Here is a 14295-nt window from a genome sequence, read left to right as displayed (position 1 = left end):
ACTTGAACATGCAGTTTCAAATTATTATATATTATTATCATTGGATAATAATTACCAGCTTACGTTATTACTATTTTATGGTGAATTACATTTTCTCACCCAAGGTTTACTTTTAAACCACTTTTCCACCCCTAATTAACATAAACAATATTTTTTTCACCTAAAAACCAAGCATACATAATAATTTTTCACCCAAAATTAAATATTATTAATAAAATAATAGTATTAAGGAGTAAAATTACTATTTTATCTATACTATTTCATTTTTCAAAATTATCATATAACCGTAAATTAATAAAAATTAAAAATAACATTTTAAATATATAAGTTATATAAAAAATCACTTTTTTTCTTTTCTTTTTTTTTTTTTACTTTCATCTTTTCTTTATACTTTTTTATAAATAGGAGTGTTTTTGTTGTATAATTGTATATTAAAAAAAAATCATGAGTCTTCATAAAAATTTTAGAGGGTTAGTATTTTAGAAAATTTTGACATATTTTTTGCCTTTAAGAGTTTAAAAAATGATGTTACCCCAGACAGAATTGAATGAAATATAACAATATTTTTTAAATATTAAATTATCATATTTAAAATGTTGAGTTTGATATGAATTTATTGTTTTTTATTTTTAAAATTTATAAATATTAAAATTATTATTTAATCCTTACGTCATTAGTTTTTATAACATAGCTTAAGTTTGAGTGGGAAAATGTTATTTTTGCAAAGTAAGGGTGGAAAAGGTTTTTAAACCAAACCTTGGTTGGGAAAAGGCAATTGACTCTACTATTTTATAATGTCTTTCAAAAATATAAACTCCTTTAGCCTTCCACATTTCAAACAATTTATTAACCAGAAATTGTTTATGTAAGGGTATTTAAGTAAATGAAAGTTAAAAAGAGAGTTAATTCCGGGACCCACTCTCACGATTTTTGACCCACTTTCAGTCATGACTTAGAACTAAAAACACATAACGCGCAGTGTCGCTTTCTCTTTCTCTGTAACTTGAAATTTTGTTGCGCCTCGAACACAATTGTATCAAATATTTCTTACAAAATACAAGAATGTACCACTGAGGAAGCTCTTTCGGCTCATAGAATGGCTAATAATTACAGAAACGGTACCACTCACAGGAGCTCTCTCAACAAGGCAGAGAGACCACTTTCTGTCAATTCAAACACCAAACCCAAGGCCAAGTCCTTCCCTCCTTCTGGCCTCCGCAAGAGCAGTCCATCTCTCGCCACCGCCGCCTCAAAGGATGTTGCTGGAGGTTGGATTGTTCTATAGTTTCTTTCAATTGAAGATCTGTGCACATTTAATTTTTGTTATTGTTTCTGAAACTGATGAAGACATTTTGTTAGTTTTCGATTTTCTCGAGTTTACATTTTTATTTATTATCTTGAAAATGATGAAATGCTTCTGTTGTGTTACTTCCATTTTGTTCATTGAATGATTCAATATCATATTTGATTCATTCATTTATTTATTTTTAAGATATATAACGCGTTTTTGGATGTTTCCTGCAAATTGAATTGTTTACAAATTTGGATGTTGATGCAACGTAAGCATATTATCAATTTGGAGTAAAAATGTTCAGCTTTAGTTTACACGGGGATGAAAGTTTAGACCTAGGGTTCAAACGATTGTAGACTAGGTGGTGAGATAAATACTGGAAAGAGTTTTTGTCCAAGCTATGTTTTATGGTATGTCATTGAAGTTTTGGAATTGCGATTGTGTTGGATTCAAGATGATATATTCTAATTTTTTTCCTGAAGACAGACAACTGCAATTGTATGGCTCATTTGGTGCCATCACATGCGGTTTTAGAGTTGTCTATGCTGTTTTAATTAGATATTTAAAGTTCTATTTATTTATCTTAAGCTTTGTTGGTACATTATCACCATCTTCATTACAACGGTGTGAAGATCAATAAAAGGAACATGATTTAGAGTAAAGAATTGACTCGTCATTGACAATTAAATTCAATTATATTCTTCAATTGCCATAAAACAAAAATGTTGAAAGATTTGGGGAAAATTTTTGATAACCACAGATGTTTGTCTTTACCATATTAATAGCCACACATTTATTTTTAGAGTTACTAAGACAGGGTTAGTAGGGCAGCTCTTTTTTCTTGTCATTGATTGTTAGGAGTCTCCAATGTTGTGTATATGTATTGTAATTATGCTATTGTTGTTTGTAGTTTCTGGGAGGGTTCGGGTCGCTGTAAGATTGAGATGCCGTAATGCCGATGAAATGGTGGCAGATGCTGATTTTGCTGATTGTGTTGAATTACAGCCTGAGGTATCAAATTTATTTCGTGTAGATATCTGTGATTAACTATTTAGTAGAAATCTCAGGGCATGTAACATGTACTTAATGTGCTCTTTTTCAGCTTAAAAGATTGAAACTACGGAAAAACAATTGGGATGCCGAGACCTATGAGTTTGATGAAGTGCTTACTGAGTTTGCTTCACAAAAACGTGTTTATGAAGTTGCTGCGAAGCCTGTTGTTGAGGTTTTCCTATGTCAAAGATCTACTTTCTGTTTGAATTTTTTTTTTTCGGTTCTTAATATGAGAGTTATTAATCTATAATTAATTATCTTTGAGCAGTTTGATAGTGTGGGCTTTTGTCACTTTAGGTTATGATTGTGGATGGTGCATTTATAATTAACTGTAATGGAACAAGTTTGGGGAAAAAAATTCCAAGTTTGTATGATACTCTGCTCAAATGGTCAATATTCTTTGGGAATTTCTTAGATTCCCAAAGATAATTTTTGTTTATGTGACTTTGAATAATACTCTGTTCTCTTCATTTTTTTTGTGGGCTGCCTCCTATTGTGATGTACCGTCACTATTTTCTTCTGTAGAGTGTTCTGGATGGTTACAATGGAACAGTCATGGCGTATGGACAAACTGGTACTGGTAAAACATATACTCTTGGACGACTTGGAGAAGAAGATCCAAGTACTCGTGGAATAATGGTGCGCGCTATGGAGCATATATTAGCAGATGTTTCTTTGGAGACTGATTCTGTCACTGTCTGCTACTTCCAGGTTCTTGGCTTTTCTTACAGATATTTGATATTTTTTATTTAGTAATTTGTTAATAATTCAAATATTTTTGATCTGGGATCCTTTTTAGATTTATGTTATTGATTTATTTTGTCTGAAGAACAAGTTAAACCTCTTTTTTTTTTTTTTTCCCAGAATCATTGCAGATCTCATAATTCTTGTAATATGATTGTTCTGAAATACATGCAGCTTTATATGGAGACTATACAAGACCTTCTTGATCCTACTAATGATAACATTGCTATCGTGGAAGACCCAAAAAATGGAGATGTTTCACTACCTGGGGCTACCTTGGTTGAAATTAGAGACCAACAGAGTTTTGTGGAATTATTAAAATTAGGAGAAGCCCACCGCTTTGCTGCAAATACAAGATTGAATACTGAATCATCCCGTAGTCACGCTATTTTGATGGTAAGTTTATTGATTTTAATGATTCCACATAGGCAGTTGACTGAACTTTTGTTATCTTTATTGGAGCAATGATATGTGTCTCTAATGCTTAGGTACATGTAAAGCGATCTATTGAGGGAAGAGGTATGATGCCTTCAGGTGAAAATGGTAACAATAACCACATTATTAAAACACTTAAGCCTCCTATTGTCCGAAAAGGAAAACTAGTTGTTGTAGATCTTGCCGGTTCAGAACGAATTGATAAATCAGGTTTGCATTGACTGATGAAAATTAATTCCTTTACCTGTTTTTTGTTTTGACCGAGTGATCATTTACTGTGCTGTGTTTTATTATCCTGTTCTTTTTCTATATGGAAAAACTCCTTGTTCTATTGTTCCACATGTTTGTCTTAGTTATTTTACTTTTATTTTTATGTGTAGTAAAATCATACTTGGAAGGACATGTAGGCTTGCAGATTATGTCTAATGAATCAATAGTTTAACTGAAAAATATGTTTCAATTAAAATATAAAAGTAGATTTGTTCTTTGAGCTTCTGTATGTAGTATTTTGTTGATAAAATAGTTTTATAAATTTCATAGGTTAGGTTGTGATGGCATCCTTTGCTGCTGTAGCTTTGGTAAATATAAAGAATATTTCAGTGACAAGGTGCTATTATCTACTCTCTTCCAAAAAAGCATCTATACAAATCTAATTAATACTAATGTGCTGTAATCTCAGCTACAAGGATTAACTTATTATGTAGAACAAATTCTTGTTTGCTTATTGTTTTGAGCACATTGTATTTTGGATTTTAGTCATAAATTAAATGGGGAAAGTATCTCTAAATGGAGTAGTATATGCTAAGTAATTGGGTGTGATTGTTAGTACTGTTTCAAGAGAAGCATTTATGAGTACTAGAATAATTAATTATGTATCTAATCAGTTTCATTGTGCTGCAGGGAGTGAGGGGCATACACTTGAGGAAGCTAAATCTATCAATCTCTCCTTGAGTGCATTAGGGAAGTGCATTAATGCCTTGGCAGAAGGTAGTGCACATGTTCCAGTTAGAGATTCGAAGCTTACTAGATTGCTTCGGGATTCATTTGGAGGTGAGTTTAATGGAAAACATTTTTTTTTGTTAGTTTCAACTGCAAAACTAAAGTATTGAACTTATTGGTCAAAACAATTTTTGTAGACTAAATGCCTACTTGTTAGTTCTAGATGAGAATGTTCTGAGTCTGACTCTCTTTGACCATATCTCTAAATGGAATTTTGATGGCTTATATAGCACTGGAACTTGTGCTTCATTTTCATTGAGTGATATAAGAAATAGGATGATAAATTGTATTAATAATTGTTGATTATTAGTAATTTTGGATATTAGTTTTTAATTAGAAATATTACTAAGAATATATTACCGCTTAGGAATATTAGTTTGTTAGGAATTAGTATTTATATTAAATAATATTACAGTTAGGTTTAGGAGTCTAATTAGGGTTAGGTTTTTTTAATATATAAATTTAGGGTGTTGGGGAGGATAACATTTGAGAATTTAAGTTTAGCGTAGTATTTTGGCAGGTGGAGCACCACCAGTAATCTCTTGGCTGAGTGCCAGAGATATTAGGATATTTGTAATTGTAATCTTTTTCCTTCTGTCTATAAAATATTCATATTATTCAATTCGAATTTCAGTTAATTCTAGTTCAATCACACTTCAAGCTGGTTTCACAACAATGACACTCTTTTATAAGCAAACATATTCTCAAGATCTGTTGCTTAAAGTTCATAATCCTGTTAACTAGGCTTATTTTATCATGCCGATTGTTTCTGTATTTTATATTTTAGAGAGAGGCCATTTGGTGGATTTATAATAATTGTGCTTAAGACTGATTCATTGATTACCTTTTTTCTTGGTATTTGCAGGCTTTTTGTTGTAGGTAGTCTATTAGATTGGTGTCTGTATTTTACTCTTTATTGGTACTTGCTTTCATAAAAGAGTGTTAAAGAGTAAAGGACAGTTAGATTTTTACATGGTGACAAGTGTTTCCTGATGTTATCTTGAACAGGCACAGCCAGAACTTCACTTGTTATTACCATTGGTCCATCTCCACGTCATCGAGGCGAGACAGCCAGTACTATAATGTTTGGACAGAGGGTGGGTTACTTATAATCTGAAGATGCCTTTCTGAAATTGTTGCTGTGGTTGTAATATGTTTATTTCTACAGTTTTTCCTGTAACATCATTTAACATATCTGATTCACAGCCAATGTTTTTGCTCCAAGATTGGTTGAAAATATGGCAGCATTGAGTTTTTTTCTATCATATTTGTTACAATATGATATAAATAGTTCATTAATCATGTCTTATTTTTGCTCTGAGAATATCAAATTCTTGTATCTGTTACAGGCTATGAAGGTGGAAAATATGTTAAAACTGAAGGAAGAGTTTGATTACAAAAGTTTGTCCAGAAGGCTAGACATACAACTCGACAAACTAATTGCAGAACAGGAAAGGCAGCAGAAAGCATTTGAGGATGAAATTGAAAGAATCACTTTGGAAGCTGAAAGTCGAATTTCTGAGGCTGAAAGAAATTATGAACATGCATTGGAGGTATGTACTTGTATGGGTATCATCTCTAACATAAATTTTGCTTATGCTTTGAGAGAGAGAAGTGAGAGAAAACAATAGAACCTTTGTAAGAGAAAGAGAGAGAACCTTTGTCATAGGCTTATGGTTTACCGTGTAAATTAATGTAGAATGTACAGCATGGGAATAAAATATCCTCTTGTAAGCCTAGTGTTACAACCATGGTCTTGCAACAATGAAGTTGTTTTGGTGCAATGGAAAGTATTGCTGGTAGTCTTTGGAGCCTTTTATATTTTTCTGGTCCATTTATGCTCTCAACTTCTCTTATTCTATGCCCTTTGATTTCCTAGTTCTTCTTAACTCTCCTCTTTGAACTCAGTTGGGTTACTCAATCTAGCACTATTTACAATACTGTTGTTGGTTACTATTCATATTACTGTTTGCGATAACAATTTGGTTTTAAAATTTTTCTAGTTTGATCATCAAACTTCTTTGAAATGCTGATCCAATTGATGAGTTAGATTGATACCTGATTTAATGCTTGTTTAAATCCTTTTTCCACTTTTCAGAAAGAAAGATTGAAATATCAGGAGGACTATATGGAATCAATAAAGAAGCTTGAGGAAAAATGGTTGATGAATCAGCAAAAGCAAGGCAGTGAAACAATCATCATTGGATCCAAAGATGGTACATCAACTGACAGGGTAAAACTGAATAAACTATATGTCATTATTATTATGCTGTGTAGGTAATATAAAATAGTGTAATTTCATTACCATTCTTTTCTTTGTGCCATATAATTTCCATACATGGAATTTGCAAGACTACCATAAATTAATGGGTTTGTATAATTTTTAAATATAAACTATAAAATGCCATATTCTGTTTCTTTATCATTCTCTTACCTCATTTAGGAGAATTATATTCATTGTGTGCCTTTCAGCCCTTGGTTTCTTGTATTGCTCTCTGTACTCTCGAATAATAATATTTTTCGCAGGTAATAGATGCATTTTTCTAGGTAGATTTTCCACTGTTATGAAAGGTGAAACAATAGAAAATCCTCAATGTGATTATATTGGTTAACAAATATTGGAACTCAAAATTGTTGTATGCAGTTCTGTAATATAGATTAATCTTTAGCTCAACCCTCCTATATACCAATCATTGCTACAAGTCTTTATCTAAATGAGCCACCACAACATGAAAGCATTTTATAACTTTAGTATCATCATTGTTGGTATTGGAAGTTTGATAAATGAATAGTTAATGCTGTGAAGATTGGTATAAGCATCAACTTCAGCTTGTTTACAAATGTGGGTATTCCTCTAGACATTAGTTCTGTACTATTTTATGCATACATGGTAAGGACCAAAACTATAGGAACATTTATAGACTTTCTGGAAAGTCTTTAAATTAGCATTTCTGTTTCCAGATGCTGCTGATTATGTTAAGTTTCAGCCTACTGATCTACTGCTTGTTCATTTGAAGAACTAGTCCTGTGATCTCTCTCTCAAACTCTGGATGCTATACTGTGCTACTGCTCTACTCAGTCAAGTGGACCCTATTTCAGTCCCATTTTTGTGTTTTCTTATTCTTTTCCTCCAATATTATTAATACATTACTTGATGAGCTGTCTCTTAATTTGCCTCCAACCATTATTTGTTCCATTACATAGGGTTCCACTGTGTCTGTTGCTGAGGAACTTGTGGAGGTGAAAAAACTACTTATGAAAGAAACCCAATCAAGGAAGGCTGCAGAAGAGGAACTTAATAATCTCAAGAGCCAAGTAGCTCAATGGAAAAGATCAGAGGTATCTTTTATGCCTAATGTATTTCTTATTCAGCTTTCATCTCCTTTTGTCACTGTCCTACAAGCCATCTTTTCACATATGTGGTATTGTTACATATGATCTATACTTCTTTGCACTAGGCATTAGGAAATACTGAGATCTTAAAACTTCGCAAGATGCTGGAAGATGAGGCACATCAGAAAAAGAAACTTGAAGAGGAGATAGCACAACTACAAAGTCAATTGTTGCACATAAGTTTTGAAGCTGATGAGGTATGTTCTATTTATCTTTTAGTATATTGGAGGTTGCTTTGTTCATATTTTTCATGCCATCTTTCCATTTTTTTCCCTTATTCTTTAATTATTTCTCCATCTTACTAACCAAGTAGTATATTAGGTAGATGGTCAAGCTCCTTAATTGTTTGGAGTTCATTTAATGGTTTTTGACAGAGTTTAATTGAAATTGGATGCTTAATGAATAAATTACCAAAAACAACTTAGGGTCTATTGAAAATTTGAAGATATTTTTATCTGATCTCTTAGAAAGAAATGGCCTATATTTGATTATGAGAGAAACTCTTCTATCTTGATAATTGGAGTGATAATTTCTCTGCGACAGAAGGTGTAGTCACGATTGACAAGCTACTTTGAGTAGTATTATATGCGCAATCAATGACATATCATCATGTGATTAAGTAGTTTTAAATTAGAGATAAAATAATATTTAATCACATGATAATATGTCATTGTTTGTACACAAAGTTGTACACATAGTATTTACCCAAATTGGCTATTTGATAACATGATCTACTGTTCTAAAAATCAAATTTTGATTGAAACTATGGCTTCTAGAAGTTTCTGTTGCCAAAATATTGTAGAACACTCATATAGAAAGCTTCATGTGGCACTGAAAGCTTCAAATTGATAGCCATAACTGAATGTGTTCAAGCTTGAACTAATGGGGCATTCACATAACCCTGTTTCCATCCAAATTCTGTTGACTTAGGGGAATATATAAATTACAATTGGTCAAAGAGCAATGTTATATGCATATATAATGAGTACTAATTTAGGTATTGATGATGATCATGTGATATGATATTATTTTATCTTTAATTCAAAATTATCAAATCACATTATGTTATAATTTGTTTGTCAAAATTCTTGAGTTTCAAAAGGATTAAGTTCAAATTCAAGCAATTTTATTCATATTCACCATTTGAAAAGGTTTTTTCCCCTCACCCTTCAAGAGATAAGAAAGTACAATTGCCCCCGTTATGGGACAGTAATAGAAACACCTCTAGCGAAACTGACAGATTTGCCATTTTCTTTCACTTTGTTTGATAAAATATATTTTTTAATACCTTCATTTCTTTTATTTTATTTTCTTACCAAACTAAGTTACTTTTTTTTGTCTGAAGGTCTTTTCTCTATCTTTTTCCAAATTAATTTATTATTTATTTTTACTCTTTTTTAACCTAAATAAAATACTTTTTTATACTTTGTTCTTTCATTTTTTCTTACCAAATTAAATTACTTGCATTTTCTTGTACTTTTGTTTTTCTCATATTGAAAATTAAGTTTTTTTTTCTTATAAACATGTGCCGTTTTTTAACACAGTTTATGGTTTTATTATTTTTATTTTTTATACAAAAGGGTTATAACAGTAAAACAATGCACTTATATAAGAGAAGAAGTTTACTCAGATCCGCAACCCATAAAATAATAATAAATATTTAAAAGCAAAAGTTCAAATCTAACAACAATTAAAATAATAATCTTTCAAGTTAACCCACTACCGGGGGTGTTGTACTGGCCCATGAGTTTGGGGCTCTAAAGAGCCTAACCTTAATGGGCTAGATATGGTTGGCAAAAGTGTTGGGGTGAGGCGGATTTGGGAATAATAATTTTGATCCTAAGATGCCTCATTCTGCCCAAATATGCATAACTATTAACAAATAATTGCATATAAAATATAAATTATAGATACTATTTATAAAAGATCTTATTATTCACCTTTTTTAAAAATAAATTCCATAATTTATTCATTAATTTATATAAAAACTAATTTATTTTCATCTTCTTCACTTGCAATTAAAAAATAAACTATGTAATTAAATTGTTTTAGGTTTACTTGTGGTGTTTGATGTATGGTAGTTGAATCATGTATCGTATTATGTATCGAAAATCTAATTTTTTTTATTATATAATACGTCTTATTAAAAATAAAATAATGAAATATTAATAAAACGATAAAAACTCTGATTATCACATCATCATCTGGAAAAATATCTTAAACACTTTTTGAAAATTTGATATACCCTTACAATGTCATCAATCGCTAAAATATGTATTGATTTGTATTAGTAATATGTATTGTATCTTTCGATATGTCTACTGTATTGTACTAATTTGATATGCATTAGAATACGTATTGTTTTTCACTCGTATTGTATTGTAAGATACTAAAAACATGGTTTGAAGCTTAAAGTCACGCAATTTTAGACTTTGAACTTCTAATTTTGGATAATTTTATGGTAGAATTATTAAACTTTGTATATATAAATTTTGTATTAGATAATATTATTATTTATTGTTTTGATTAGTTTATTCTAAAAAATAATGAATTTTTGCTGTGTTAGAATTTTTTTGGGGTAAATTTTGCCCTGTTAGATTTGAGTTATTTTTTGTATGAAAAATAGGTCAAGTGGGGACCCAAGGTTTTTCACTAAAAAAATGATTCAAACCCAAACCAGCCCTTTTTTTTTAGAATGGATCATTCGGTGGATTTGGATATTCATAAAGATTTGGGCATGGGCATGAATTTCTTAGTATCCAAGACAACCTGCCCCATTGATATCCCTACTCACCACTCTTCAATTGATCTTCACCCGTCCAATAAGTCAACATCTCACCCCTCCAGACTCTCACCACTGCCAATGCCACCACTAGCCCTCCGAACACGCACCTGTATAACACTGAGTACCCAACAACAAAACAGCTAACATGACCAGCTAAACAAATTTCCAACACTAATTTAATGTAATCTTCATAGGTCGTGACTAAACAGGATGCCTTGTCACAACTTGCTCACGCCCTAATGTGGCTGCCATTTGCTAACAACCTTCCACAGTGGCAGCCCATGCTCCCCCTCACTGGTGACCTTCTCAATCCCAAGAAGTGCATCTAAGTTGCATTTTTGTTGTTTAAAGGGAGAAGATTTAGGAAGAAGAAGGTTAGAGAAAGGAAAGAAAAAGGAAGAAAGAGAGATCTAGGGTGTCTAATATTTGTTTGTGATTGAGTGAAAAAAGAGATTAGGGAAGAAAGAGAGAAGATTAACTTTACTTCATTTGACTATGTTGACTTGAAGAAATGAGTCATGACAACAATGTTTTTTAGGGGTGTTAGTATTTTTCAGGAGTGTTTTTATTACTTTCTCAAAACTCTGAGGTCTTTTGATACTTCCTCATCTCTCCTGAAGGTGGGAATGAAGACCCATTTAAAATGATGTATATCAAGGCCTATTTATAATCTCTGAACATAAATCTATGAGTGATCAAAATCAAATAAGATTTTATCTAAGCAAGATCAAACTTATCTAACAATGAAGATAAGTCTTAAAACTAATTATCCGAATACAAGCTGTCAGTTCTGCAGTAGTTCACTTACATATATGCTTTTTGATCTCTTCTATTAATAATATACTTTGTTTCATTGTTCATTACATTTTCTATCATTTTTTAAGATAAAACATGCCCATGGCTCACATATCTACTCTTTACATCATTTGAGATCTAATTTAGACTTATATGTACCCTTTTTTAGACTAGAAAAAGGCTTGACAGGAGTGGATCGGACAAAATTCCCGGTAGCTTCGATTCTCTAATGAATCAAGTTAGGCAGACACAACTCCAAGATTCAGGAAATGGTGAAAAGGCCTCAATAGCCAAACTCTTTGAACAAGGTTTACTGCCTGGACTCTATTTTTTTTTTTTGGGCTTGCTAGGCAGATTCAATAATATAAATTCATCTTTTAGTTTTTCTGTGTTCTCTTTTACTTATAAAATCTGATATTCCTACAGTGGGATTGCATAAGATCTTGTCATTACTGGAAGCTGAAGACGCTGATGTTCGAATTCATGCTGTGAAAGTGGTAGCAAATCTTGCTGCTGAAGGTGCCTTTATACTTATCTCTACAACTCATATTTGAGTTATAAAACCTTGTAATACTTTTCTGTTGGATAATCCCTTCAACAGCAATCACTTCAATTTTCTTAACACATAGTTCTTATGAAGTATAACCATTTTCGTTGATGTGCAGAATCAAATCAGGAGAAGATTGTAGAAGCAGGTGGTCTTTCATCCTTGTTGATTCTACTTAGAAGTTCTGAGGATGAGACCATACATAGGGTTGCAGCTGGTGCAATAGCCAATCTTGCAATGAATGGTGATTTAAATTGTTTTATCATAGTCTATGCGTGCCTTTCACAAGTTGTTCATGAATTGTTTCAACTTTGATTTCGTGAACCTCTAATGAAATTTTTTCCTGTCAGAAACCAACCAAGAACTCATAATGTCTCAAGGGGGCATTACTTTGTTGTCAATGACAGCAGCCAATGCCGAGGAACCTCAAACCCTCCGAATGGTTGCTGGAGCCATCGCGAATCTGTGTGGCAATGGTAAATTGCTTGACCTAAAATTCATCTGGGCTGCTTTTTCAGCTTAAAACTGTGACAGGAATTTTTCTATGTCATGGATCATTGTGTGGTCTTTTGAGTTTAAAAGATGAGCGTTTACTGGGTGAACTGCTGTTATAGATAAGCTGCAGTTAAAGTTAAGAGCTGAAGGAGGTATCAAAGCTTTGCTTGGGATGGTCAGATGTGGACATCCTGATGTACTTGCACAGGTTGCTCGTGGGATAGCAAACTTTGCAAAATGCGAGTCAAGAGCCTCAACTCAAGGTTAATTAGCTTAGAGTAAATAATTTTTGTTTTTGTCCAAAGCTTTGTTGTATGCCACCATATGTTTGATGATATCCAATCTTTTTGTCTGAGTTGACTTATTTTGTAAATGTGACAGGAACTAAAAGTGGAAGGTCTTTTCTGATTGATGATGGTGCACTTCCATGGATTGTACAGAATGCTAACAATGAAGCCTCTCCAATCAGGCGCCATATTGAGCTTGCACTCTGCCACTTAGCACAACACGGTGAGGTTTTCTCTTTTATAGTATCAAATTGAAATCCCATTTTATGGCATGATAAGGAGGCTTAAATATACTCCATTACAGAAGTGAATGCAAAAGACATGATTAGTGGAGGTGCCTTGTGGGAGCTAGTTCGCATCTCACGAGATTGTTCGCGAGAAGACATAAGGACTCTTGCTCATCGGACCCTGGTTTCCAGCCCTGCTTTCAAAGCTGAAATGAAGCGACTTCATATAAATTATTGAGGTGAAGAGAGAGTAATAGCATAAAGAAATTCCATGAAGACAAACAAGCAGGCATACACAGAGGTGTTTCTCTTGAAGTTTTGGTATAAAGTGGTTAGGTGCTTTAGTAGCAGTTTGTAGTATGTAGAAGCAGAGAATACACGGAGACTGAATTTGTTGTAATAACTCCCTGTGTAGGTTATTATTTATGCACAAATTGATTTGTATATCTATGTATTTAGTGGGTAGAAAAAATGGTTGCCTTGTAAAGAAATAAATTCAATTAACAATGAAGTTGTAAGGGTTTGATTTGTTTGAGATTATTGTGAGGAGGCTTACTACTACTACTACTAATAGATATTTTATATGTATACATGGAATTGTTATTTTTATTATATTTGTATTTAAAATAATAATTTAGTGAATTTTTGTTATAATACATGATTTGTTTGTACATGTCTTTTGAAAAAATTGTTGTTTAAATAGTGTTTTCTCAACCTGAAAGTTGGAGTGTGTATAATTTAATTTAAATAGTAAAATCAGGTTGAATTATTATTGGAAAATTATTGTTTGATTTGTAAAATAGTTTGGTTTAGATTGATAATTTTTAAAAACAGTTTTCAGTTTGAATTACGATTTAACGATTTTTGAATTTAATTAAAATGTAAATCATTTTTTTTTTAAATACACACTCACATTTTTGCTCTTTTTTATGTTTTGTTATATTTAATTTGTTTATATATATATATATGTTTGATAGAAATTTTTTAATAAATAATTAGATATATAATTTGTTTTTGTTATATTTAAGTTGTTTTTATTAAATAATATATATTTAAAAATAAATAATTTTAATAGATTTAAATCACAATAAAAATTGGATTGAATTTTTTTAGTTTGATTTAATTTAAAAAATTTTTAAATTAATTTTTTTAGTTTAGTTTAAAAAACTTTTAAATTACAGTAAAACAGATCATATATACTCCCACCTGAAAAAGTAATTATTTTAGAGAATGGTTCGTTAATA

At 31.6% G+C, this 14295-nt stretch overlaps 1 protein-coding gene across 1 annotated transcript; it reads left to right on the top strand.

Moving 5' to 3' along the window:
* The first annotated feature begins 976 nt into the window (after positions 1-976).
* Positions 977-13586, top strand: LOC123211965 (kinesin-like protein KIN-UA). The gene is made up of 19 exons (XM_044630957.1): positions 977-1268; positions 2202-2302; positions 2394-2516; positions 2870-3055; positions 3263-3484; positions 3577-3733; positions 4424-4573; positions 5531-5619; positions 5872-6075; positions 6621-6755; positions 7727-7861; positions 7981-8112; positions 11665-11803; positions 11922-12014; positions 12161-12286; positions 12393-12518; positions 12657-12800; positions 12919-13047; positions 13129-13586. The coding sequence occupies exons 1-19, from the start codon at positions 1097-1099 to the stop codon at positions 13287-13289; spliced, it is 2724 nt and encodes a 907-aa protein (XP_044486892.1). The 5' UTR covers positions 977-1096; the 3' UTR covers positions 13290-13586.
* The last annotated feature ends 709 nt before the right edge of the window (positions 13587-14295 follow it).

Source organism: Mangifera indica, chromosome 3, assembly GCF_011075055.1.
Source record: "Mangifera indica cultivar Alphonso chromosome 3, CATAS_Mindica_2.1, whole genome shotgun sequence".
NCBI lineage: Eukaryota > Viridiplantae > Streptophyta > Magnoliopsida > Sapindales > Anacardiaceae > Mangifera > Mangifera indica.
This window is presented reverse-complemented; position numbering and strand designations above follow the sequence as displayed.